The sequence below is a fragment of the Agrilus planipennis genome, unplaced genomic scaffold (genome assembly GCF_000699045.2).
Source record: "Agrilus planipennis isolate EAB-ADULT unplaced genomic scaffold, Apla_2.0 scaffold51, whole genome shotgun sequence".
NCBI classification, from domain to species: Eukaryota; Metazoa; Arthropoda; class Insecta; order Coleoptera; family Buprestidae; genus Agrilus; species Agrilus planipennis.
In genome coordinates, this window is record NW_020438915.1 from 1195209 (window position 1) to 1219929 (window position 24721).

The following is a 24721-nucleotide window of genomic DNA, read 5'->3' on the forward strand; positions in this document are numbered from 1 at the left end:
GCTGGAAGGCCACCAAGTGCTAGCCCTGCGACTGGTAGCAAGGCGCAACATCTCAAAGAACAAACTAATCTATTCGACGACACGTTTAGCTTCTAAAACTACTGTTGTTTTTGTTTCTTGTTGAATACTGAAGTTAAATTTAAATTGTACCTATACGACTGCACTCGTTGTTATTTTGCTCTTATGATGTGCAAGCAATTCCCTTTTGATATGCTTACTTTATCACAATAGTAAACTCATTAGAAAGAACTGAAGGATACTGTGTTACAGAGAATTTTTAAAGTGGTAAATTATTTAAGAACAATCGAACGAAAAGAAAAAATCTGAAGATATTCAGTAAAGGTACAGTATTGTAAATGCTATTAAGTTTATTTTTTTGCTCCTTTACAAATTTATTTATTTGTAATTATACTATTAGGTAAATAAATACAAATGTACATAAATTATTGTTTTCTGTTATTCTCCTTAAAAGGGTATTTGTGTTGGTATTAAGTTATTCAAAAAATTAATTAAACATTTGGATGATATATATCAAAGTGAGTATGTTATTAACTACTTGTTATTGTTACTATTTAAAATAGTTTTTATTTTTTTTACAGAAATGTAATTTGTTGTGTTTCTTAAAAGTGGTTATCAGTAGAAACAATAACTATCCATTGTGTAACTGTAGACTTAAAAAACAGAGGACACCATTGGTGTCTGTTTAGAATTACTTGTTTGTTTATAATTTAAAAACGATTATATATGGACCCTCGGGTTATATTAAATCATTTGTAAAGAAGTGTAACGATGAAAACAGCAATGGAGCTCCCCAAACTTGTAATCAAATTGGCACTTATCGTGGGGTAAGTCAGTGGATTGGGCTTTGGGAGAGGCCATGGCATTTGGATCACTCCTCAAAGAAGGAATTCATGTCCGATTGTCTGGGCAAGATGTAGAGCGTGGCACATTCTCGCATAGACATCATGTACTACATCACCAAAAAGTGGATAAGGCTACTTATAGGTAAACTAAGTTTATAAAGCACTAAAAAAATAATAAATTATTAATTAATGGTTTTCTTTAAATTTCAGGCCCCTCTGTCATTTATATCCTGATCAGGCTCCTTACATCGTTTGCAACAGTTCTTTATCTGAATATGGCGTACTCGGTTTTGAGTTGGGATACTCCATGACATATGATTTGATAATATGATAGTTGTACAAGAAGTACACATTTTATGTCTACTAGAAAAAGTTATTAACAAAACAAAAGCCTGTTGGCGTTTTGAATACAAATAAATATGTATAATGTTAAAAGGGTAAAATAAATTAAAACATTGGAATAAGTTAATTTTACCTTATTAATCAATGTTTCACTAGACATGCACTGAAACAATGTTTAGATCTTAGATACATATATTATTTTTCAAAAGGTGAAAACTGTATATAGGCAATTTACTAAAAAGATTTAATTGCATATTTATGGTTTGTAATTTATAATAACTAGGTACATACATAATTCGTTTTTAAACTAGCGATTTATAAAAGTTGCTACATGCTATTTAATCATAATTAGGTAGGTATTATTTTCAAAAGAAAAACAGCATCAATAAGAGTAATGTTGCATAACAAGACCAAAGGTGAACAAATTCTTGGCTTGTTTACAATTTAAAGCAGCTTATGGTTTTTTACTATATATATAAGGGTCATTTTAAATGTCTAAATTTATTACATTTGTCTGTCTTTTGCATTTAATTCTGATTTTTTATTCCTTTCATCAAATAATGCTTTACTGAAGTTTTTATTCTTTTGTGATTTTAAGTTATAAAACTCGATAACGTCCTATGGGGCACATTTGTTAAGTTTGGGATTACAAACGTAAATGCATAGGAATGTGACGTAAAAGTGCTTTGTTTTACGTCAGAACTTCCTATTTTAAAAACGTTATGTTTGTTATTCTATGTAAAAATGTACCAATCTAATTAATATATTGATAGCTCTAAAGAGTTTTAATTGTCGTTAGATATAGATAATACATGAGTTTTCACTAAGCGTCATATAAAACAATTATTATGATTATGTTTTACAACGATTATACTTTTTAAATAGATAGCTCAAAGATTTGATAAAGTCCATTGTTTTAGAAAAGTAGGAATTTAACAATTGTGCATAGTCACATAAGAAACATTGTAAATATCCATTTGTGTAAAAAACAAGAAATGTATGTTTGTTATTATCTGAAAGTAATTTTTTCATTCATTTCATAATTTATTACCGGTATGTGCGGTTCTAATCTGGTTAATTCTGGTTGAGCTTAGAATTAATTTATTTCCTCCTTAATAAATAGATTGGATGTTATACCTACGATACCGAAGGCACCCATTTAAAATCTGAATTTGCTAGAAATTGGTCTAGACATCATTAAGTTTAAAAAATATGTCTTATTATATAAAATATTTAATTGAATATACCACTCTGTATGCCTAGGAGTGTTAATAATTTAAATTACTTTCTGTTAAATTACTATAAATAAATTTAATGTTGATTTTCTACTTATCTTAGATGGTACTTGTAGATAATTACTTGAATCAATAAGAAGTGTGCTTATGTCGATTAATTTACCTATAAATTAATTTATGACTTCTTTCACCACGTTTGATTTTACTCGATTTTTGCTTTGATAGTTTAATTAAGTTTACAATAATGATTTGGTTTCAGCAGTCATCATGTTGAAAGCCCGCTGTTTAATATCGAATTTGTCTGGCGGTAAGGGGGCACGTTTCGCAGGGTGGCTTCTATCCAAAAATGTGGCACCCGTTATCTGTGCCAGTTCTACCCGTTTTTACAATGTACCAGCCGAAGCAGAAACGTTTCTCAATGGTAGTTCTAGCACCTATGTCGAAGATATGTACAATGCCTGGTTAAAAGACCCATCAAGCGTACACAGTGTAAGTATATTTATTGGGAGACTATATTTGTATGTCTTTAGATTGCGAAATGGCAAATTTACATCAAACACTCAAGTGCTTACTCATTGCAATTTTTTAAATCAGTTTTAAGAAAGCAAGTTTTCAATTAAATGGAACAGTTGGTATTTCACAATGATTTATTTTAATAAAACTTTGTTTTTCCATTCCTATTATTCAAATCTTGTTTTTATAATATTTTTCAGTCTTGGGACTCTTTTTTTCGAAATTCCGCTGCTGGTGGGGTAGGGTATCAACGGCCGCCCAGTTTAGCCCCCCCGGGAAAAAATGAGGTGCCCATAACGTCCTTCCTTCCAGCTCTGCAAGGCTCCAGTCTCGGCCTAACGGGAGCTCCAAATGAGAAGGTTATTGATGACCACTTAGCCGTTCAAGCAATTATAAGGAGCTACCAGGTGAGGAAATAGTCACTTGCTTTAATAAATGGCAAAGTAGACAGCGTCCTTTATGTGTTTACAAAAGTACATTTGTATCCATTCTTTAAAACATACTTATTAATAGTTTGCTGCCAGATTGGATTGTTTTTGTTTGTAGTTGCTTTGAATAAGTAAAAAATGTAGCTGTAATCTGGCAGAAATCTTCATATATTTCATTCACCTACTTTGCACGAAATATTTAACAAACATTGGTTTGCATCTGATCACACTTATATGTAATTATTTTATCTGTTTATTTTTGAAATTTCATTCTTGTATCGTTGTAGCGTTTTTCCATTAGATCATAAACATTTTCAATTATTCTTAAATAGTTTTTGCTATAATGTTGAACAACCTGATCCCAAAATATTTCAAAAAAAAAAAAAAAGAAAATGGTAGTTGTAGGATAGTCTCAATGATGTGTGGCATCATTTAAATTAAAAATACTATTGAAGCCGAACAGTTTGCCCCTTAAAGAGAAAATATTTTTTTATTCGGTTTGAACATTTTAAAAAATAAGGAATATTTTGTTACTGGAAGGGTTAAATATTAATGTCGTTTATGAAATTCAGACTAGGGGTCATTTTATTGCAAAAGTGGATCCCCTGGGTATCATGTATCAAGATCGTACGACAACAATAACTGATGCTTTGGGTGCACCTCCAAATGAAATAACGAGGCAATATTCATTAGGTATGACTTACATAGATACATACATACATACATACAAATATATATACGAACAATATTAATATATTATTAATGTCCAAAAATATTAAGTACTTGTATTTGTACTCTTACGTATATACAAGAAATCTATAAACAGTTTGAAACATTTCTTAAACAAAACACAGATGAATAAGTAGATCAATCAGCTTACTAATTTTTGGTTTTGCACGCTTTTTGTGTAACTTAATCATGTCGCTTTTTGCTTGCTTATTTATTTACTTTTACTTTCCATTTTGTTTACTGGATGTTCTATTTTTTATAAGGCAAGTAAAGGTGTTTTTCTCGACTTTACTTTTTACACACTATATGCTTCTTGATAAAAAAATGACTCAAGACTTACATATTTTAGTTGAGATTTTTGTTTACCGGTGATGAAGTGTTTAATTGGTGGTTTTAGTCCGTCTTTTTGAAGAATTATTATCCTTCGACGTTTTCTTTTCTTGGTATCTTCAGGAGTTCTTCTGATGAAGATTGTTGATTTAATTTTAGAGCAACTCCCGAAGTTGCTAACCATGTGCATGCGTCAAGGAATTGTAGTTCTTTGAGACGACGTCCTTGAAACTCGAGCCGAAACGCTTCACCATCAGGATGACATTCGGTCCTCACTCTAATGTAGAAACATTAATTAATAAAAAGAAGCATATATGGTGTACATAGTTACTAAATAGAAGACGGGTGTAGTAGAGGTGATGGATTTTAGATTCGAGGACATTCAATAGCTAAATTGGACCCCCTTGGGATTAATAGTGCTGATTTGGACGACAGACATCCTCCCGAATTGCTGTATACGCACTACAGTTTTGGTAAGAAGCGTTATTAATATTTTATAGTGATCAGTAACACACTTTTTTAACACTGCCCTTTTTATGCACATTAAATCATTTTATTATTGAATTTGTTGCTTGACGTTGTTGATTCATATTATTTATTATAATTTCTTTTTGTTTGTTTTTTTCTTATAATTGTCTGATTGATGATTTTTTGTTGCTTTTGGTATGTTATTATTTTCGAGTTTTATTTTGGTTAGACCACCCAGCTCGAACTTACTCAGAAGAGTTAAGGAAACAGGTGCGCCAGTTGGAAAGTAAGTTTTGTTTTTGGTTAATTATTTGAGTTATTATTTTCGTTTTCATTTGACACAGATACATTGTATATTCGTGCAAATTCGTAATCTGTAGTTGTATCTCTTAAAAAAACAATCTTTTTAATCTGGTAATTGCATAATTACTTCTATTTTAGTTTTACATTTTTAAATATAATGTTTAATCAATAATATGGATGTCAGAAGTGATTTAATACATTTCTTAAATGATTAAGTTTTCAAATATAGTTGTTGATTTATAAAAGAAGTATTACTTATTTAACCGCTGTACCTAGTTCATAAGCTACTTGTGGTGACGGTATTTTTTAACAAATATCTGTATATATATTAAACCTAGGTAGGTNTGAAAAAGATTGTCTACTCATGCATTTGTATGATGATATTGGGGGGTAGAATAGTATAAAAAGAAAATGTAATTTGGAATTTGTTTTTAAATTTATAAGTGCTAATTACCATTTTATTTTATTTTTCAATTGTCCATCTGGGTGAAAGGTTTAGTAAAAATATGGAATTTATTAGAACTTAAAGAAAATAGAGAAAAATACAACAGAAAAGTGTTACAAAGCCATTTTCATACTCTTATTGACTTTCTTTTAATCTAATATTTTTAGGCTGAATCAGTACCAATCTCTGCATTAAATTTACAGCTTACAAACTGATCACTTATTAACTCAGCAATTATCTCAAGCATGTTTCGAATTTATAAAAAAAAAAGAATAATTAAATAATTTAAAGTTGTAAGACATTTCACTGAACTCTGTAAGAAACATGATCCTCTAATACATTCTTATGGTCCATAACATTTGGTGTAGCTTCATATGTGCACAATGTGACACCGTGCCTATGTCCCTCAGAAAATTCTCCTTTCAAACCAATGTAATAAATTCTGGTTTTATCAGAACCAAAATTCGTTGGAAAATGAATTGAAAGGTGGTAAACTGTATTAAATGTCACAACTCTAAAAATATCAATTTTGAAATAAAAACTATTTTCTGATTATAGTTTACTGTTTGATACCTTGGTGAGTATTCTAAAGAGCCTTGTGAATCAATTTGCAGATCAAATTCCTGCTCAGGTGTGGCACCTACATCATCAAATGTCATGTGAGGTCGATTTTTAAATCTGTAAATGATAATTTAATACAAAAGTATGCCATAAAATACATTTTCTCATATATTACAATCTCATCTTAGAAGGATGAGATGCAGAATCTTCACCAATAACCACAATACCCTTCAGTTTAATATTTCCAGTAAATGGTATATTAAAAAGAAGTTCTTCATCAGCATCAGATTCAACATACTGAAATACAAGAAATTAGATAGTTATCCCTTAGTTATATATTAACATTACCTCTGTAAAGTTAAGTCTTTCCTCCCATGGCTTGAATACTTTTTTACCTGAGTTTTCTATGGACTCATTTAAGCATTCCAAGTTCTCTTTATCAATCTTGGTATATAAACCATACTGTATACCCATTTCAGGGGTCTCATGGTGGTCATGATCACCCTCACAGCTATGTCCAGAACGTCCATGTGGAGCCATTAGATATTAAATATTTATTGCTGATTTGTTGTCTTTATGAAAACGTCTTACTTCATTACTGGATGGTATATAAAAATTTAAAAAGGGTACAGATATAATTGCTTAATCATAGCTCCAATCAAATACAAAGTTATAAATCAATTACCTTATTCGTTTTAGCAATTTACAAGAATATATGTAGTAGTTAGAGAAGAATTAAACAAATTTTCGCACTTTTGTGTAATTTTAATAACCTTTTAGTGATTTTTAACCGTTTATAACCTAAAATTTGAATCTGTATTAAACATAGATAATAAATACACAAAGGGCATTGGCCTTCGACGTTAAGATGCATTTAGTCTTAGATTAATTAATCATCACAATCATTTTGCCAAAAACGAAATATTAACTAAATATATTGTAATTTATTATAAGGAAATAGCAGCGAATGGATAATTAAAGTGTTCAATTGAATTCATTTAAATCATTCAGTTTAAAAAAAAGAAATTTTTTGGAGAGTGCTGTCATGCTTTGACCTAACCTTATTAACATATTCATCTTCTGACAACGGTTTGTCTCCTATTCTCCTAAAAAGGNGTAAGTAATGAATAAAAATAAAATAAACTTTGCAGCACTTCTCGGGCATCAAAAAGGAGTTGGTTTAATAGATTCTTCGGAAAATCTGATGTTAAGCCAGTGTCTGAGACGGTTTCAGACTCTGAATCAGTAAAAGAAGCTAGATTTATTAGGTGAGAAGTTAAAATAAAATCATATCTTCGTATAGCACTGACTTATCAATTTTTTTTTTAATTGCTAATAGGGCTTATTGCTTTTTCCTGTGCTAACTTTTCTTATTTATTTGGATACTCCTATTAATACACATCTACAAATGTTTAGATGTTTCATGACCTGTTTGCGCTATCTTATTATTTTTTTGCTGCACATATGTATTTAGATGTTTTTTGTTTTAAGTGCCCTATTTTTAGTTTTAATATTTGTACTGAAGTGAATATTTCACAAAAAAATCTTTTCTTTGTCAGCTATGCTGGAAGGCCACCAAGTGCTAGCCCTGCGACTGGTAGCAAGGCGCAACATCTCAAAGAACAAACTAATCTATTCGACGACACGTTTAGCTTCTAAAACTACTGTTGTTTTTGTTTCTTGTTGAATACTGAAGTTAAATTTAAATTGTACCTATACGACTGCACTCGTTGTTATTTTGCTCTTATGATGTGCAAGCAATTCCCTTTTGATATGCTTACTTTATCACAATAGTAAACTCATTAGAAAGAACTGAAGGATACTGTGTTACAGAGAATTTTTAAAGTGGTAAATTATTTAAGAACAATCGAACGAAAAGAAAAAATCTGAAGATATTCAGTAAAGGTACAGTATTGTAAATGCTATTAAGTTTATTTTTTTGCTCCTTTACTATGATCTCAAAAGTAACAGAACATTTGTTTTTTTTCTTATTTACGATTATCACAGTAATAAGTAGACACATCGCATAACGGAAACCTGGTATTATGTGAACAGTGTATCAATTATGCTAGAATACAGTATACCGTAAATAAACTAGTCCTTCGCTTATTACAAACGAACGTTCTGCTAATGCTGAACTGTTGAATAAAATTTCTCTTTTTCCTCCTTAAGTTATCAAAAAATCAATAAATTGCTGTTTTTTCAGCCCCTTTCGGAAAATGCGAATGTGGTGTTTTTGAATTTGGTTTGATTGAAAATGCAGAGCCTATTATAAAACAAACACCAATTAATGTTACTTGCGATGCAACAGGGTATACAAACTGTTTAAATATTTGTTCTGCATTGGCCCATGCCGCTAAAACACAAGGGCCGGAAATATTATGTGGAATTCTAAAAAATACGGACAAGTTGAAGGTGAACAATCTTTATTTATGTTTATGGTCAAATTAAAATCGATTACAATTTTAACGTGTAGAAACGGGCCCTACATATTGTGTATTTTTTTAGGTGGGTGTTTATACAAGGGTGTGTAATGGGGCATCGTGGGCTCATACAGGGTTAACTTCTCCCTCGCCCATCTGCTGTGAAGAGTCTCAAATCAAAAACTGTACGATTACTGAAGGTGAAACAGAACCAACTTCTACTGTACAAATTTCACCACTAACTGAACGAAATGAATAATTTTTTTATTAATGTAAGTACTTATTTAAAATCAAAATAGTGATATTGAATGTATGTAAATACAAATTGACAGACGGTCTTAGTGTAAGTAATGAATAAAAATAAAATAAACTTTGCAGCACTTCTCGGGCATCAAAAAGGAGTTGGTTTAATAGATTCTTCGGAAAATCTGATGTTAANACTCAAGACTTACATATTTTAGTTGAGATTTTTGTTTACCGGTGATGAAGTGTTTAATTGGTGGTTTTAGTCCGTCTTTTTGAAGAATTATTATCCTTCGACGTTTTCTTTTCTTGGTATCTTCAGGAGTTCTTCTGATGAAGATTGTTGATTTAATTTTAGAGCAACTCCCGAAGTTGCTAACCATGTGCATGCGTCAAGGAATTGTAGTTCTTTGAGACGACGTCCTTGAAACTCGAGCCGAAACGCTTCACCATCAGGATGACATTCGGTCCTCACTCTAATGTAGAAACATTAATTAATAAAAAGAAGCATATATGGTGTACATAGTTACTAAATAGAAGACGGGTGTAGTAGAGGTGATGGATTTTAGATTCGAGGACATTCAATAGCTAAATTGGACCCCCTTGGGATTAATAGTGCTGATTTGGACGACAGACATCCTCCCGAATTGCTGTATACGCACTACAGTTTTGGTAAGAAGCGTTATTAATATTTTATAGTGATCAGTAACACACTTTTTTAACACTGCCCTTTTTATGCACATTAAATCATTTTATTATTGAATTTGTTGCTTGACGTTGTTGATTCATATTATTTATTATAATTTCTTTTTGTTTGTTTTTTTCTTATAATTGTCTGATTGATGATTTTTTGTTGCTTTTGGTATGTTATTATTTTCGAGTTTTATTTTGGTTAGACCACCCAGCTCGAACTTACTCAGAAGAGTTAAGGAAACAGGTGCGCCAGTTGGAAAGTAAGTTTTGTTTTTGGTTAATTATTTGAGTTATTATTTTCGTTTTCATTTGACACAGATACATTGTATATTCGTGCAAATTCGTAATCTGTAGTTGTATCTCTTAAAAAAACAATCTTTTTAATCTGGTAATTGCATAATTACTTCTATTTTAGTTTTACATTTTTAAATATAATGTTTAATCAATAATATGGATGTCAGAAGTGATTTAATACATTTCTTAAATGATTAAGTTTTCAAATATAGTTGTTGATTTATAAAAGAAGTATTACTTATTTAACCGCTGTACCTAGTTCATAAGCTACTTGTGGTGACGGTATTTTTTAACAAATATCTGTATATATATTAAACCTAGGTAGGTAATTTTTAAAATAACCCACATGACATTTTTGTTTTGTTTGTAATTTTGCTTTATTATTTATCAAACTATTTACCTTATATACTATATTCTTCCTTTGCCTTTTCAATAATTAACATACACTGCACAATATCTTTCGGAATGCCCATAAATTAGTAAGTTCATTCATATGCATAAATACACTTACTTAATAAGTTTCAAACTGTCTAAAATACAAATCTTCGTAATTATTACCATTTTTATAAAGATAAATAACCATAAACTATGATAAAAATGGAAATAGTTGCTTATTTTAAATGTCTTTTTGTTTATGATCAAAACTTACTATTCATTTTATGAAATAGAGGAAACCGACATGGACCGAAGTTTTAAATTACCTTCGACAACATTTATTGGGGGTAAGGACAAAGCACTCCCCCTTCGTGAAATTTTACGTCGTCTGGAATTAACCTACTGTAGGCACATAGGGGTCGAGTTTATGTACATTAACAGTTTAGAACAATGCAATTGGATACGACAAAGACTTGAAACTCCTGGTGCCTTTGAAGTCAATCCAGAAGAAAAACGACTTATACTCGCCAGATTAACCAGAGCTACTGGATTGGAGTCGTTTTTGGCCCGAAAATGGTCTTCAGAGAAACGTTTCGGACTTGAAGGCTGTGAGATATTGATTCCGGCAATGAAGCAGGTCATTGATAAGAGTACAGAATATGGGGTGGAAAGTATAGTCATGGGAATGTCCCATCGAGGAAGATTGAACGTTTTGGCCAATGTGTGTCGAAAACCCTTGAGTCAAATATTTACACAGTTTGCTGGATTGGAATCGGCAGATGATGGATCTGGAGACGTTAAGTACCATCTAGGAACATATATTGAAAGGTAAAAATACATTTATATTTTTCTCAGGGGTATACGCAGTGAACTTACTGATTTTTTAACAGATTAAACCGTGTAACGAATAAAAATATCAGATTGGCAGTTGTGGCAAATCCATCCCATTTGGAGGCGGTCGATCCCGTTGTTCAAGGGAAAACTAGAGCAGAACAGTTTTATAGGGGAGATGAAAAAGGAAAAAAGGTAAAGTAAATAATTTTAGGATGTATATAAAGTCTAAATATTTTACTTGCGGTACTAGGTAATGTCCATGTTGCTTCACGGTGATGCAGCGTTCTGTGGCCAAGGTGTCGTCTTTGAAACCTTTCATTTGTCAGATTTGCCAGATTACACCACTCATGGTACCATACACATTGTTGTAAATAATCAAATTGGCTTTACCACAGATCCTAGACACTCTAGATCTTCACCATATTGCACTGGTAAGCGTTTAACAAAAATTATGCAATAGGTACCTATTTTTTCTTATCGTTGTTTAAGATGTTGCTCGTGTTGTAAACGCTCCAATATTCCATGTGAACTCTGATGATCCCGAAAGCGTTATGAAAGTGTGTAACATCGCCGCAGAATGGAGAGCTACCTTCCACAAAGACGTGGTCATAGATATTGTTTGTTATAGACGTAATGGCCACAACGAGATCGACGAGCCCATGTTCACGCAACCTCTCATGTATCGCAAGATCAGGCAAACGAAACCAGTGTTAGAAAAATACTCCGATCAACTCATTAGCGAAGGCGTTGTTTCAGCAGAAGAGGTCAGTTTTGTGATGAGGAGAAATGGGAGACGAAAACATATACCCCTAAATGTTGCAGGTCAAAGACGTTAAAGATAAATACGACAAAATATGCGAGGAAGCCCTGGAACAGGCTCGCAAAGAAACGCACATTAAGTACAAGGACTGGCTTGATAGCCCGTGGTCAGGATTTTTCGAAGGAAAAGATCCCCTTAAAGTGAGTCCCACAGGAGTCATCGAAGACACGTTGGTACATATTGGTAAAAGATTCTCGTCTCCACCTCCAAACGCAACTGAGTTTGTTATTCACAAAGGTTGTTTATATTTTTCAATGTTTATTAGATTTTTTTTTATTTTAAATGGTTGTTTTTACAGGTATCGAACGTATTTTGAAAGCTCGTATGGATTTAGTGGAAGCACGTACAGTGGATTGGGCTTTGGGAGAGGCCATGGCATTTGGATCACTCCTCAAAGAAGGAATTCATGTCCGATTGTCTGGGCAAGATGTAGAGCGTGGCACATTCTCGCATAGACATCATGTACTACATCACCAAAAAGTGGATAAGGCTACTTATAGGTAAACTAAGTTTATAAAGCACTAAAAAAATAATAAATTATTAATTAATGGTTTTCTTTAAATTTCAGGCCCCTCTGTCATTTATATCCTGATCAGGCTCCTTACATCGTTTGCAACAGTTCTTTATCTGAATATGGCGTACTCGGTTTTGAGTTGGGATACTCCATGACCAACCCTAACGCTCTCGTATGTTGGGAAGCCCAATTTGGAGACTTTAATAACACAGCCCAGTGTATTATCGACCAATTTATTGCTTCAGGGCAAGCCAAATGGGTTCGCCAAAGTGGTTTAGTTCTCCTATTGCCACATGCACTCGAAGGAATGGGCCCGGAACACTCCAGTGGACGTATTGAGCGTTTCCTCCAGATGTCCTCCGACGACCCTGATTATTTCCCACCTGAGAGTGATGAATTCGCCATCAGACAACTTCACGACATAAACTGGATCGTCGCTAATTGTTCAACGCCTGGCAATTACTTCCACATTTTAAGGAGACAAATCGCAATGCCTTTTAGAAAACCTTTAATCCTGTTCACGCCAAAGAGTTTATTGCGTCATCCGGAGGCAAGGAGTAACTTCGACGAGATGGTCGACGGCACAGAGTTCCAAAGAGTTATCCCAGATAATGGACCTGCATCTAAAAATCCACAGTCGGTAAAGAAACTCGTATTTTGTTCTGGAAAGGTATACTATGACCTTAATGCCGAAAGAAAGAAGAGAAACTTGGAAGCAGATGTGGCAATATCAAGGTTGGAACAGGTAAGATAAAGTATTTTATTTAATAAAAAAAACACACTAAAATAGCATTTGAAATTGTTCTTGTTTGTGATTTATTTTAATTTCTTTTTCTTTAGATATCTCCTTTCCCGTATGATCTTATTAAATCCGAATGTGAAAAATACGCAAATGCTCAGCTCTGTTTCGCCCAAGAAGAACATAAAAATCAAGGCCCATGGTCTTACGTTCAACCCCGTTTTGATACAACTTTGAGTGCAGCCAGACCTGTAATGTAAGTGCTTTATTTTATTTTTTCTTGTGGTAATCACTGGTAGAAGATATGATTTTATTTATTGCAATAAAAAAAGAAAATACACTTTTTATATTTAACAGAAGAAAGTGTTTGTGTAATTTTAGAATTTTATTTTGGATATTATGAAAAGAAAATTGGAAATACATATTTTATTATGTACGTATAAATATACAATTATTGCGTTAATAATATCCTGTTATTGAACAGAATAAAATTACGTTTACACAGAAGAATAATGTTTATATGTCAATATGGTTTGTTGTAAAATTGATGCTAATCGTAAATATTTTTCAGTAATAATAGTAAAAATAACAATTTCGTAAGAATTACTTAAAAGATTAGTAAGTAATGAATAAAAATAAAATAAACTTTGCAGCACTTCTCGGGCATCAAAAAGGAGTTGGTTTAATAGATTCTTCGGAAAATCTGATGTTAAGCCAGTGTCTGAGACGGTTTCAGACTCTGAATCAGTAAAAGAAGCTAGATTTATTAGGTGANTTTATGGTTTGTAATTTATAATAACTAGGTACATACATAATTCGTTTTTAAACTAGCGATTTATAAAAGTTGCTACATGCTATTTAATCATAATTCTAAATATATTGTAATTTATTATAAGGAAATAGCAGCGAATGGATAATTAAAGTGTTCAATTGAATTCATTTAAATCATTCAGTTTAAAAAAAAGAAATTTTTTGGAGAGTGCTGTCATGCTTTGACCTAACCTTATTAACATATTCATCTTCTGACAACGGTTTGTCTCCTATTCTCCTAAAAAGGATATTGTGGCGTATAAAAGGCTGTTAAGATTGAATTATTTGTATTAAAGTTTATTTAAACAAATTTGGAAGTTGCTTAAAACGTTTGTAACGTCAGGAATTCACTATGGCGAGTAGAGCTGCACCACCCAGAAGGACCTCAGATAATGATTCTGCAATAGCTTATGTACAAGCTGATGGCTTGGTAAGAATATAAAATAGGATGTATAAAGTATCTGCATAGCATATCTGGTTCTAAATAAATTCATAAAATAATTATTAATTGTTTAATGGTATACTATTAGAGGTTAGTAAGGTTCATTCTTTAGTTAAACTTTGTTTTATTTTAATTTCTCAGGCCGTGATGAAAATTGTAAAACATTGCCACGAAGAAACCTCTGGGAACATGGATATTGCTCAAGGAGCACTATTAGGATTGGTAGTAAAAAACCGTTTAGAAATAACTAATTGTTTTCCATTTCCCAAACATACTGATGATACAGTAGATGAAGAAGAGTATCAGTTAGCAATGATGCGTAGATTAAGACGTGTTAATGTCGATCATTTTCATGTAGGCTGGTATCAGAGTGCAGACGTTGGAAATTTCCTTAGTCTTCCTCTATTAGAGTCACAATATCATTACCAAACATCAATTGAGGAATCAGTGGTGGTTATTTATGATTCACAAAAGTCGTCTCGCGGATTTTTAACGTTAAAAGCATACCGTTTGACTCCTCAGGCAATAGAAATGTACAAGGAGGGCGAGTTTACCCCTGAACAACTTGTTAAATTAAAAGTTGGTTTTGAAAATTTGTTCGTGGAAGTTCCATTTTTGATAAAGAACTCTGCCCTGACAAATATAATGATGTCTGAGTTAACTGAGATGGTTCCTGAAGAAAAAGGCTCTAAATTTTTAGACCTTGGTACTGCATCTGTACTAGAAGGACAACTAAGATGTTTAATGGATCGTGTAGACGAATTAAATCAAGAAGCAATCAAATTTAATCGTTATCAACAGTTGGTTAACAGGCAACAGCAAGATAAACATCGTTGGTTGCAAAAGCGCGCTCAAGAAAATGCCGCAAGAGCTGCCAAAGGTGAACCTCCTTTGCCAGAAGAGGATATCAATAAACTATTCAGACCTCATTCTGTACCTCCTAGGCTTAATCCTATGCTTACTGCAGGACAAATTAATACTTATAGTCAACATATTTCTCAATTCTGTTCTCAGTCTCTCGCAAAATTGTATATTACTCAAGCTTTGCAAAACGCCAAGGAAACTAAATCTACATTATAATTTATAGATTTTGTACTTGTGCATTTGATTTATACAAATAAATAAATATAACCTTGATCCATTTTTAAATTTACTGTTATTTCCTACAAACAAACAAAAACAAAAAAATCTCAGTGCTTCTGCACTAGTATCTTTACTTTATTTATAATTAAATACCCGGTTTATTGTCTTGTTGACGGTTGTTTGTAGTTATCTGCCTTATTTAAAGACTTTATCATTGCTTTTATATAGCCTACACCGTATATTTTGGATGTTATTTTGCTTTGTTTTTTCTTATTTTTCTGCATTCATATTTCTCCGCCATTTGCGATATCGCATAATCCGACATATTGAAATTTAATTTGTCTCCGCCATTTTTAATATAATATTATGTGCCCGTATCCGTAACCACATTGCTATAGTCATTCATTCGATTTTTCTATGATCTTGTTCTTACAATCGGTGATCAGTCACAAGTTTTGTCATTTTGTGTTTTCGGTTGTTTGTCTGTGTGGTGTTTAACTGCAGACAATTTGTGTCTCTTTGGGCCTTGAGTTTACTGCCAGATTTTTTTGAAGATCTAATTATCCTGTCTTTAAGTAATATGTAAGTTTTAAGGTAGTTTTTTAATTAAAGTTATTTCTAAAACGATTTCTATTGACATACTTTTCTTAAGGTGATCTATTTCAGGTCTTACGTAAAACTGAATTAATTAGTCCATNTTTATGTTAATCATGTGCCTTTTTCTTTAATTCATCTTGATGCATTTCATAAAGACTTTTGTCCTTTTTTCTTTTCTTATTAAATTTTTCTGCAATTTTTCCCTGCTCTTTATCTCGTTCTTGTATTTCAACTTCCTTAAAAGGATCAACTTTTGCCTTTTTCTTTTCTTTACTTTTAGGAGTGTCTGTCCAGGAGGATCTGAAAAGTAATACATATTTCTTTTCTTCGAACAATTCTAAATTATGTGAATATTTTAACCTATCAGAAAAGTCAGCGGTAGGATTTTTACGAAATTGCCTGGCACCTAATCCTAAATTTTTCCCTATTTCTGGAAGTTGTGTCATCCACTCTTCTCGCTCTGTAATGCTACTATTATCAGTTTGTGCGTATCCTAATTTTATTTCTAAAGCCCTTTTTTCCAAGGCATTTTGAACTTCTGAAGAATTTTTGTGATCAACAGGCATTGGTCCAAAAACACCGTCAGATGAATCCTCATTCTCCTCTTCATTTTCACGTGTAGATTTCGAATTGTCTTGTTGCTTTAAATGGGGTGGCAGTTGTGGGCCGTAATATTCGGAAGTTGGCTCTTGTTCAGACTGAGAATCGTTTGTACTTTCTGAGATTGAGGATAGCTCTTCACTGGTGGCTCGTTTGAAACCAGGGGGAAGGGCAGGACCAATTATGTTTTTATCCATTTATTTAATTGTCTTCAAAATAACTGGTTAAAAGTAAAAATTATTAGTATTTTTTCTTATGCACTTTCCTTTTAAAAGTAAATAATATTTAGTTTGTTAAATGGTCTTCAAATTGTCTCCATTCAATAAACAAGCAGTGATGGAGAGTATTTAAAGATGAAGTTTTACAATATATTATAAACAATATTTGGTTTTATTTGTACAATAAAATTACAAATTCTTACAAAGCTACTCTAAAACAGGCAGTTAAAAAGTTTTCATTTCTTATAACTATTTAAATATTGTATACTATTTAATCATTTTTGCTATTTTTTGACTACTATATTTAACACTTTTCAAGAATCCTGCAGTTAAAATGCCCTTTAGGCTCTGTTTAATTGAAGAGTTCCAAACAATTTTGTTAATACATTCTTGGACAATGAGACTACAGTCTGGATCATATGCAACTGCCCTTAGTACATCTTCAGTGTCTTGATGAAGGCTACCCTTGTTCCAAAATCGTGTTAGTGCCACTTGAGGCCATCTAGGTAATTGGTTGAGATGATGAAGTCTTGCCAAGGGAGAAACATCCTGAGTGCATATTGAGGCTTTTTCTGCTTCTTGTATAGATAATTCAATTTTTTTTTGCTCAACAATATCTCTTTCTGCAGGTAATAATGATGAAGATATAATAGGAAAATCTACATAATCATGCAGCAGTTTCATACATGGTCTGTACAGTTCTCTAAAATCAAGCATTTGTGGCCTAACAATATTCTCAACTTTATTTTTGTTTTCTCCAAAAATCATTCTAAAATCTCCATCATAACTGAGTCTTGCTATTGTACAATAAAATTCATATTCTGTAAAGCTATCTGGAAGGATCAGCAGTGCTGCATGTACAGCAGACTGTAAATTTAATTGTAAAGCTGTTTGGATTTCTCCAACTGAGGGTTCCTTAATTACTTCTACAGGTTTGTGTAAACGACCTGCTAAATATAAATCTGACCATTCTAAGAGATCTGTTACTAAATCTTTAGTTGAGACTACACCATATTTTATGAGGAGACCATCTATTGGAACAAGAGTGTTGTAGTACACTTTTGAGCCTGAATTTTCTTGCAATTTTGCGATCCAATTTGCTCCTAATATTTTAAGAATGCTATAGTGGGAAGAATTCTCTAACAAATTTGCTTGATGCCATTTGATAGGATTATCGACGCAAAATATGAGGTCAATCATATTTTTTGTAGGATCAGACTTGTGTTTGCTTAGTTGTTTTTTCACTCCAGAACCATAAGCAAAGCAGAAAGTCAAATTTTGTGGAAACCTTGATACTATTCTATTGTAAATTGGATGCACAATTAAAGTCTTTGAAGCCATTAGAGGTAATTGCTAATAAATTTACAATAGTTTATTATTGTTACTTAACCTATTTAACCTAACTGTAAGTGGTAAACACTCCTGAAAAACGACACATACATTATGCAAGGAACTGTAGACGCTGCTTTTTATTACTTCACACGAAATTTAATTAAGCTTATTTATAAGATTGTAATTTTAAATTAAAGAATGTGAATTTTAGTAAAAAATCGTAAATAATCTAAACGTCAATTACATAACCTTAAAGAAACCGGGTGCTGTCAAGCATGAATTTCATGAAATTACGCAAGTATAAAACGATAATGTTAGTATTATAAGTTGTAATTATTCATTACTCATTGCTATTGCGTAGTTGAAGTATATTTATCAACACCATTTTAAGCAGCTATTGTTAAATATAAGTATTGATTAACATCGTGTTCCTTTACCTGTTTGCAGTTAGCACCTCACTTCGTTTCAAAAACTAAAACGATAAACGTTTCTTTAACTTTATTTACGTTTCGTTAGAAAATCATTTTACATGGGTCTTTTAACTGAAGGAAGCCCTCTAAGTTGGGAAGAGACCAAAAGATTAGCGGAGCATGTAAGACAGCATGGAGTGTTGCAATTTATTAACTTGTACAAACGTCTAAAAGATCGCCAATGGGATGTGTTAAAATGGGGCGACGAAGTAGAATATATAATTGTGAAGTTCAATCAAGAAAAAAGAACAGCTAAGGTTAGTTTAAGAGCTCAAGAATTATTAGCAAAATTAAATGAGAAAGAACATGCAGACCCAGAAAAGGCCAAGTCATTGTGGAGACCTGAATATGGAGCTTACATGGTAGAAGGTACACCAGGTAAACCTTACGGAGGGTTGTTGGCTCATTTTAATATAGTGGAGTCTAACATGAAGTACAGAAGAGATGAAGTTAGTCAGCTTTTAAAGAACGGAGAAGTTATAATGTCCCTTACAAATTTTCCCAGGTCAGTGTGTCTATTTTTTTTTAAAGCATTTTGATTGCAGAAAGTCTGTAGACAAATGTTGACTTTTTTCTAATTGTTTAAAAGGCAATACACTAATTTATATGCCTCAAAAAATCAGGTTTGCATGACCAATTTATATACAGGGTGGGGCACAGCTACTTTTAGCTGAAAGGTAATTGTATTTAAAAATACTACATAATCAATGATTCCCTGAATTAATATAAACTATTGATATAGAATGAATATAGACTATTACTTTAAAATTATTATCTAAAAAACTTTTTACAGATTAGGTTGTCCAGATTTTACTGACCCACCAACACAACCAACTCCAAATGAAGGAGTCACAAGATCTTTGTTTTTTCCAGATGAAGCTATTTATAATGGACATCCTCGCTTTAAAACATTATCAAGAAACATTAGGATGCGTAGAGGGGAAAAAGTTTCCATCAATTTACCAAGTAAATTAAAAGTATTATAAAATACATGTACTTTTTTTATAATATCTTTTTTTAGTATTTAAGGATGTACATACAAAAATTCCTGTGGATGAGTCTTACTTGCACAGTAAAGCAGCTGAACCTGATAAGGTTTACATGGATGCTATGGGATTTGGTATGGGTTGTTGCTGTCTCCAGTTGACTTTTCAAGCTTGCAATTTAACAGAAGCACGTACTTTATATGACCAGTTAGCACCTCTTTGTCCTATCATGGTAACTAATGATTTTGACATTACTAAAACCACTCTAAATAACTTTACAATCTTCAATTTTTTGGTACAACTTGTAAAATCATAAATTTTCGGTTTCTTCTATGAAAATGTGTAAAAAGTAATTTGTAAAATGTCTTTCTTACAGTTAGCTTTAAGTGCTGCGTCACCGATTTATCGGGGATTCCTGACAGACGTGGATTGTCGATGGAATGTTATCTCAGCTTCTGTTGATTGTAGAACAGAGGAAGAGAGAGGGCTGGTCCCTCTCAAAAATAACAAGTTTGTTATTAATAAGTCGAGATACGATTCAATCGATTCCTATTTATCTGAAGTTGGCGAAAAATTCAATGACGTGCCTTTAATATATGATGAACAGATTTACAACAAGCTCAGAGAGAATGACATTGACCACCTGTTGTCGCAGCATATTGCGCACCTTTTCATAAGGGACACCGTCTCCCTATTTTCGGAAAAGGTACACCAAAACGACGAGGTGGACACTGACCATTTTGAGGTGAGTTTTTGAAGTAATGTAAAGTTTCCCTAAGGTTGTTGTGGAACATCCTGTATATTTATAGTAATATTTTGATAACAAATCTATTTAGTTTCACATGAATGCAAACAATTCTTGGTGAGGTTTTCTATTTTTCCATAACTACGATAGTCCTTTTTGCAATTAAATACTTTTGTTATTTTTCCTTAAAATTTAAAAAAGTAGGCATTTCATTTTTCAATTTTATTTATATATAATAGTAAGGACTTATCTCTTAAGGTTCCAATGTTTGTCATACCTGTGAAGGTCTTATCATTTTATTTGTACTTCATTATTAAATATTTATTAATACATAATTTGATTTATTACCAGTCATGCATGACATTGCTTTTCCTTGATAAACGCATTATTTACACATGTTAATCTATTTTTAATATGTTACAGATGAGCTAATATCTAATGTATGCTTGCCGACTTTTTGTTGTAAATTGATTAATTGTTTTTACCTTGTACATATTAATTTTTCCAGTTTTTAAATGTATGTGCTGTAGTTATATTACCTTTTTGAACATCATTAAACATGAAAATTTATTCAGACTAATATAAATTATTATCAAATTATGAAATTAATACTTTTTACATATCTGCTTGTCAATTTAATATTTTATTTCTGATTGCAGCCTCGTAAATATTTNTATTTTATTTTTTCTTGTGGTAATCACTGGTAGAAGATATGATTTTATTTATTGCAATAAAAAAAGAAAATACACTTTTTATATTTAACAGAAGAAAGTGTTTGTGTAATTTTAGAATTTTATTTTGGATATTATGAAAAGAAAATTGGAAATACATATTTTATTATGTACGTATAAATATACAATTATTGCGTTAATAATATCCTGTTATTGAACAGAATAAAATTACGTTTACACAGAAGAATAATGTTTATATGTCAATATGGTTTGTTGTAAAATTGATGCTAATCGTAAATATTTTTCAGTAATAATAGTAAAAATAACAATTTCGTAAGAATTACTTAAAAGATTAGTAAGTAATGAATAAAAATAAAATAAACTTTGCAGCACTTCTCGGGCATCAAAAAGGAGTTGGTTTAATAGATTCTTCGGAAAATCTGATGTTAAGCCAGTGTCTGAGACGGTTTCAGACTCTGAATCAGTAAAAGAAGCTAGATTTATTAGGTGAGAAGTTAAAATAAAATCATATCTTCGTATAGCACTGACTTATCAATTTTTTTTTTAATTGCTAATAGGGCTTATTGCTTTTTCCTGTGCTAACTTTTCTTATTTATTTGGATACTCCTATTAATACACATCTACAAATGTTTAGATGTTTCATGACCTGTTTGCGCTATCTTATTATTTTTTTGCTGCACATATGTATTTAGATGTTTTTTGTTTTAAGTGCCCTATTTTTAGTTTTAATATTTGTACTGAAGTGAATATTTCACAAAAAAATCTTTTCTTTGTCAGCTATGCTGGAAGGCCACCAAGTGCTAGCCCTGCGACTGGTAGCAAGGCGCAACATCTCAAAGAACAAACTAATCTATTCGACGACACGTTTAGCTTCTAAAACTACTGTTGTTTTTGTTTCTTGTTGAATACTGAAGTTAAATTTAAATTGTACCTATACGACTGCACTCGTTGTTATTTTGCTCTTATGATGTGCAAGCAATTCCCTTTTGATATGCTTACTTTATCACAATAGTAAACTCATTAGAAAGAACTGAAGGATACTGTGTTACAGAGAATTTTTAAAGTGGTAAATTATTTAAGAACAATCGAACGAAAAGAAAAAATCTGAAGATATTCAGTAAAGGTACAGTATTGTAAATGCTATTAAGTTTATTTTTTTGCTCCTTTACAAATTTATTTATTTGTAATTATACTATTAGGTAAATAAATACAAATGTACATAAATTATTGTTTTCTGTTATTCTCCTTAAAAGGGTATTTGTGTTGGTATTAAGTTATTCAAAAAATTAATTAAACATTTGGATGATATATATCAAAGTGAGTATGTTATTAACTACTTGTTATTGTTACTATTTAAAATAGTTTTTATTTTTTTTACAGAAATGTAATTTGTTGTGTTTCTTAAAAGTGGTTATCAGTAGAAACAATAACTATCCATTGTGTAACAGTAGACTTAAAAAACAGAGGACACCATTGGTGTCTGTTTAGAATTACTTGTTTGTTTATAATTTAAAAACGATTATATATGGACCCTCGGGTTATATTAAATCATTTGTAAAGAAGTGTAACGATGAAAACAGCAATGGAGCTCCCCAAACTTGTAATCAAATTGGCACTTATCGTGGGGTAAGTATTATAATTGTTTTAATTTTTTTTTTTAAATGAATGTCTTTCTAGCACATGTTCCTCAGGCATTATTAGTGGAGATGATAATAAAGTGGACAGTGTATTTGGTAAGATAATTTTATTTAATAAAAATTTCCAGAGTTAATTATTTTGTTGCTTTTGGAATCATTATTCGTAATTTACTTTTATTAAACTTTTGAGCTAATCTTATTTATAAAGTGTAAGTAATAGTATTTTAAAACAAATTTGTTAAGTTAATCGTAATAATAATTCCACAATAATCGATACAAAGAAAATATTGAGAAATTATTATTTAAGGGGCTGTTTGTTCAGAAATAGATGAGCTCTTGAATTAACCACGATATCTTTTCATTATAATTTTTTGAGTAACTTCTGCTGATACTGTTTGTTTTTTGTGTTAAAATTAAAAAAAAAAGTATTCATATTCAAGTAGTATGGGATAAATTTTGTTTTTTTGGTTAAAATTTTTGCTCCTTTACTATGATCTCAAAAGTAACAGAACATTTGTTTTTTTTCTTATTTACGATTATCACAGTAATAAGTAGACACATCGCATAACGGAAACCTGGTATTATGTGAACAGTGTATCAATTATGCTAGAATACAGTATACCGTAAATAAACTAGTCCTTCGCTTATTACAAACGAACGTTCTGCTAATGCTGAACTGTTGAATAAAATTTCTCTTTTTCCTCCTTAAGTTATCAAAAAATCAATAAATTGCTGTTTTTTCAGCCCCTTTCGGAAAATGCGAATGTGGTGTTTTTGAATTTGGTTTGATTGAAAATGCAGAGCCTATTATAAAACAAACACCAATTAATGTTACTTGCGATGCAACAGGGTATACAAACTGTTTAAATATTTGTTCTGCATTGGCCCATGCCGCTAAAACACAAGGGCCGGAAATATTATGTGGAATTCTAAAAAATACGGACAAGTTGAAGGTGAACAATCTTTATTTATGTTTATGGTCAAATTAAAATCGATTACAATTTTAACGTGTAGAAACGGGCCCTACATATTGTGTATTTTTTTAGGTGGGTGTTTATACAAGGGTGTGTAATGGGGCATCGTGGGCTCATACAGGGTTAACTTCTCCCTCGCCCATCTGCTGTGAAGAGTCTCAAATCAAAAACTGTACGATTACTGAAGGTGAAACAGAACCAACTTCTACTGTACAAATTTCACCACTAACTGAACGAAATGAATAATTTTTTTATTAATGTAAGTACTTATTTAAAATCAAAATAGTGATATTGAATGTATGTAAATACAAATTGACAGACGGTCTTAGTGATGACGATCAGGCAGGGACACAACATGACGATTTAATTTTTAAATAAATTTTTAGTCCTCATTTTTGCATTTTTTTTTATTTTCTAAAGTAAACTGAAAACAAATATTAAGTGTTTATTGATATTAGAGTTAAAATAACATCTTATAATTATATTTAAAAGAAGATATTAATTATAAGAATTTTGCTTGCCCTTGTGAAAATCGGTCGTCCAAATGTTGGGCTTTTTTTAATATGGACTTTTTCTGGGCCTCGTCAAATTGATTTACTTTTAAATCGATTTCTCTATTGAATGGTCTTCTTGTAGACGTGGAGTTGTCAGTTTCTTTTTTCTGAAATACAAAAAAAATTACAAAAATATGTATGTTCATTTATGTTAATCATGTGCCTTTTTCTTTAATTCATCTTGATGCATTTCATAAAGACTTTTGTCCTTTTTTCTTTTCTTATTAAATTTTTCTGCAATTTTTCCCTGCTCTTTATCTCGTTCTTGTATTTCAACTTCCTTAAAAGGATCAACTTTTGCCTTTTTCTTTTCTTTACTTTTAGGAGTGTCTGTCCAGGAGGATCTGAAAAGTAATACATATTTCTTTTCTTCGAACAATTCTAAATTATGTGAATATTTTAACCTATCAGAAAAGTCAGCGGTAGGAT

General features: G+C 31.6%; 7 protein-coding genes and 1 long non-coding RNA gene across 10 annotated transcripts in view; 5 read left to right on the plus strand and 3 right to left on the minus strand.

Moving 5' to 3' along the window:
* Positions 1 to 2675: 2675 nt before the first annotated feature.
* LOC108733029 (2-oxoglutarate dehydrogenase, mitochondrial) lies at positions 2676 to 22223 on the plus strand. Of its 3 annotated transcripts, XM_025973626.1 has the most exons (13): positions 2676 to 2929; positions 3154 to 3360; positions 3954 to 4074; positions 10539 to 11073; positions 11136 to 11271; positions 11330 to 11510; positions 11569 to 11843; positions 11902 to 12136; positions 12198 to 12399; positions 12468 to 13158; positions 13254 to 13408; positions 13806 to 13922; positions 21614 to 21632. In XM_025973626.1, the coding sequence occupies exons 1-13, from the start codon at positions 2708 to 2710 to the stop codon at positions 21615 to 21617; spliced, it is 3081 nt and encodes a 1026-aa protein (XP_025829411.1). In that variant the 5' UTR covers positions 2676 to 2707; the 3' UTR covers positions 21618 to 21632. The 3 variants fall into 3 exon arrangements, with proteins under 3 accessions (XP_025829411.1, XP_018319554.1, XP_025829412.1); XM_018464052.2 differs by lacking the exons at positions 13806 to 13922; positions 21614 to 21632 and adding an exon at positions 21905 to 22223 and having other exon boundaries at positions 2677 to 2929; XM_025973627.1 differs by lacking the exons at positions 2676 to 2929; positions 3154 to 3360; positions 3954 to 4074 and adding an exon at positions 9162 to 9555.
* On the minus strand, positions 5563 to 7045 carry LOC108733035 (PITH domain-containing protein GA19395). The gene is made up of 5 exons (XM_018464060.2): positions 6903 to 7045; positions 6566 to 6815; positions 6393 to 6514; positions 6230 to 6334; positions 5563 to 6170 (listed from the first exon to the last, which is right to left on the minus strand). Exons 2-5 carry the CDS (start codon positions 6755 to 6757, stop codon positions 5960 to 5962), a joined length of 630 nt encoding a protein of 209 aa, XP_018319562.1. The 5' UTR covers positions 6758 to 6815; positions 6903 to 7045; the 3' UTR covers positions 5563 to 5959.
* Positions 7352 to 8095, plus strand: LOC108733036. Its single transcript, XR_001937179.2, has 2 exons — positions 7352 to 7485; positions 7777 to 8095. It is a non-coding gene; the product is annotated as an uncharacterized LOC108733036 (long non-coding RNA).
* Positions 14039 to 15541, plus strand: LOC108733034 (eukaryotic translation initiation factor 3 subunit H). The gene is made up of 2 exons (XM_018464058.2): positions 14039 to 14392; positions 14546 to 15541. The coding sequence occupies exons 1-2, from the start codon at positions 14315 to 14317 to the stop codon at positions 15482 to 15484; spliced, it is 1017 nt and encodes a 338-aa protein (XP_018319560.1). The 5' UTR covers positions 14039 to 14314; the 3' UTR covers positions 15485 to 15541.
* Positions 16192 to 18427, minus strand: LOC112904191 (GPALPP motifs-containing protein 1). Its single transcript, XM_025973629.1, has 3 exons — positions 18343 to 18427; positions 16445 to 16904; positions 16192 to 16384 (listed from the first exon to the last, which is right to left on the minus strand). The coding sequence occupies exons 2-3, from the start codon at positions 16879 to 16881 to the stop codon at positions 16192 to 16194; spliced, it is 630 nt and encodes a 209-aa protein (XP_025829414.1). The 5' UTR covers positions 16882 to 16904; positions 18343 to 18427.
* LOC108733033 (phosphatidate cytidylyltransferase, mitochondrial) lies at positions 17136 to 18254 on the minus strand. The gene has a single exon (XM_018464057.2). The coding sequence runs from the start codon at positions 18241 to 18243 to the stop codon at positions 17170 to 17172; it is 1074 nt and encodes a 357-aa protein (XP_018319559.1). The 5' UTR covers positions 18244 to 18254; the 3' UTR covers positions 17136 to 17169.
* Positions 18465 to 24721, plus strand: part of LOC108733032 (glutamate--cysteine ligase) — a 13113-nt gene continuing 6856 nt past the window's right edge. The window contains exons 1-5 of the mRNA XM_025973628.1: positions 18465 to 18547; positions 18682 to 19209; positions 19498 to 19670; positions 19726 to 19922; positions 20067 to 20180. Of these exons, the coding sequence (XP_025829413.1) occupies positions 18764 to 19209; positions 19498 to 19670; positions 19726 to 19922; positions 20067 to 20180 (930 nt within the window). The 5' untranslated portion in view covers positions 18465 to 18547; positions 18682 to 18763. The remainder of the gene's footprint in view (positions 18548 to 18681; positions 19210 to 19497; positions 19671 to 19725; positions 19923 to 20066; positions 20181 to 24721) is intronic.
* Positions 22515 to 24130, plus strand: LOC112904192. Its single transcript, XM_025973630.1, has 4 exons — positions 22515 to 22753; positions 22805 to 22860; positions 23509 to 23717; positions 23811 to 24130. The coding sequence occupies exons 1-4, from the start codon at positions 22698 to 22700 to the stop codon at positions 23982 to 23984; spliced, it is 495 nt and encodes a 164-aa protein (XP_025829415.1). The 5' UTR covers positions 22515 to 22697; the 3' UTR covers positions 23985 to 24130.

What these genes read in the sequence shown, in the direction of transcription:
- LOC112904192 (XM_025973630.1), top strand. Translation starts at nt 22,698, where the DNA reads ATGAAAACAGCAATGGAGCTCCCCAAACTTGTAATCAAATTGGCACTT. An exon ending in TAAAGTGGACAGTGTATTTG is followed by an intron (nt 22,861 to 23,508) that starts GTAAGATAATTT and finishes CTGTTTTTTCAG; the next exon opens with CCCCTTTCGGAAAATGCGAA. An exon ending in AAAATACGGACAAGTTGAAG is followed by an intron (nt 23,718 to 23,810) that starts GTGAACAATCTT and finishes GTATTTTTTTAG; the next exon opens with GTGGGTGTTTATACAAGGGT.
- LOC112904191 (XM_025973629.1), bottom strand. Translation starts at nt 16,881, where the DNA reads ATGGATAAAAACATAATTGGTCCTGCCCTTCCCCCTGGTTTCAAACGA. An exon ending in ACCGCTGACTTTTCTGATAG is followed by an intron (nt 16,385 to 16,444) that starts GTTAAAATATTC and finishes ATTACTTTTCAG; the next exon opens with ATCCTCCTGGACAGACACTC.
- LOC108733029 (XM_025973626.1), top strand. Translation starts at nt 2,708, where the DNA reads ATGTTGAAAGCCCGCTGTTTAATATCGAATTTGTCTGGCGGTAAGGGG. An exon ending in ACCCATCAAGCGTACACAGT is followed by an intron (nt 2,930 to 3,153) that starts GTAAGTATATTT and finishes AATATTTTTCAG; the next exon opens with TCTTGGGACTCTTTTTTTCG. An exon ending in CTAGGAACATATATTGAAAG is followed by an intron (nt 11,074 to 11,135) that starts GTAAAAATACAT and finishes ATTTTTTAACAG; the next exon opens with ATTAAACCGTGTAACGAATA.
- LOC108733035 (XM_018464060.2), bottom strand. Translation starts at nt 6,757, where the DNA reads ATGGCTCCACATGGACGTTCTGGACATAGCTGTGAGGGTGATCATGAC. An exon ending in AAAGACTTAACTTTACAGAG is followed by an intron (nt 6,515 to 6,565) that starts GTAATGTTAATA and finishes CTTGTATTTCAG; the next exon opens with TATGTTGAATCTGATGCTGA. An exon ending in CATCCTTCTAAGATGAGATT is followed by an intron (nt 6,335 to 6,392) that starts GTAATATATGAG and finishes TATCATTTACAG; the next exon opens with ATTTAAAAATCGACCTCACA.
- LOC108733034 (XM_018464058.2), top strand. Translation starts at nt 14,315, where the DNA reads ATGGCGAGTAGAGCTGCACCACCCAGAAGGACCTCAGATAATGATTCT. An exon ending in ATGTACAAGCTGATGGCTTG is followed by an intron (nt 14,393 to 14,545) that starts GTAAGAATATAA and finishes TTAATTTCTCAG; the next exon opens with GCCGTGATGAAAATTGTAAA.
- LOC108733033 (XM_018464057.2), bottom strand. Translation starts at nt 18,243, where the DNA reads ATGGCTTCAAAGACTTTAATTGTGCATCCAATTTACAATAGAATAGTA.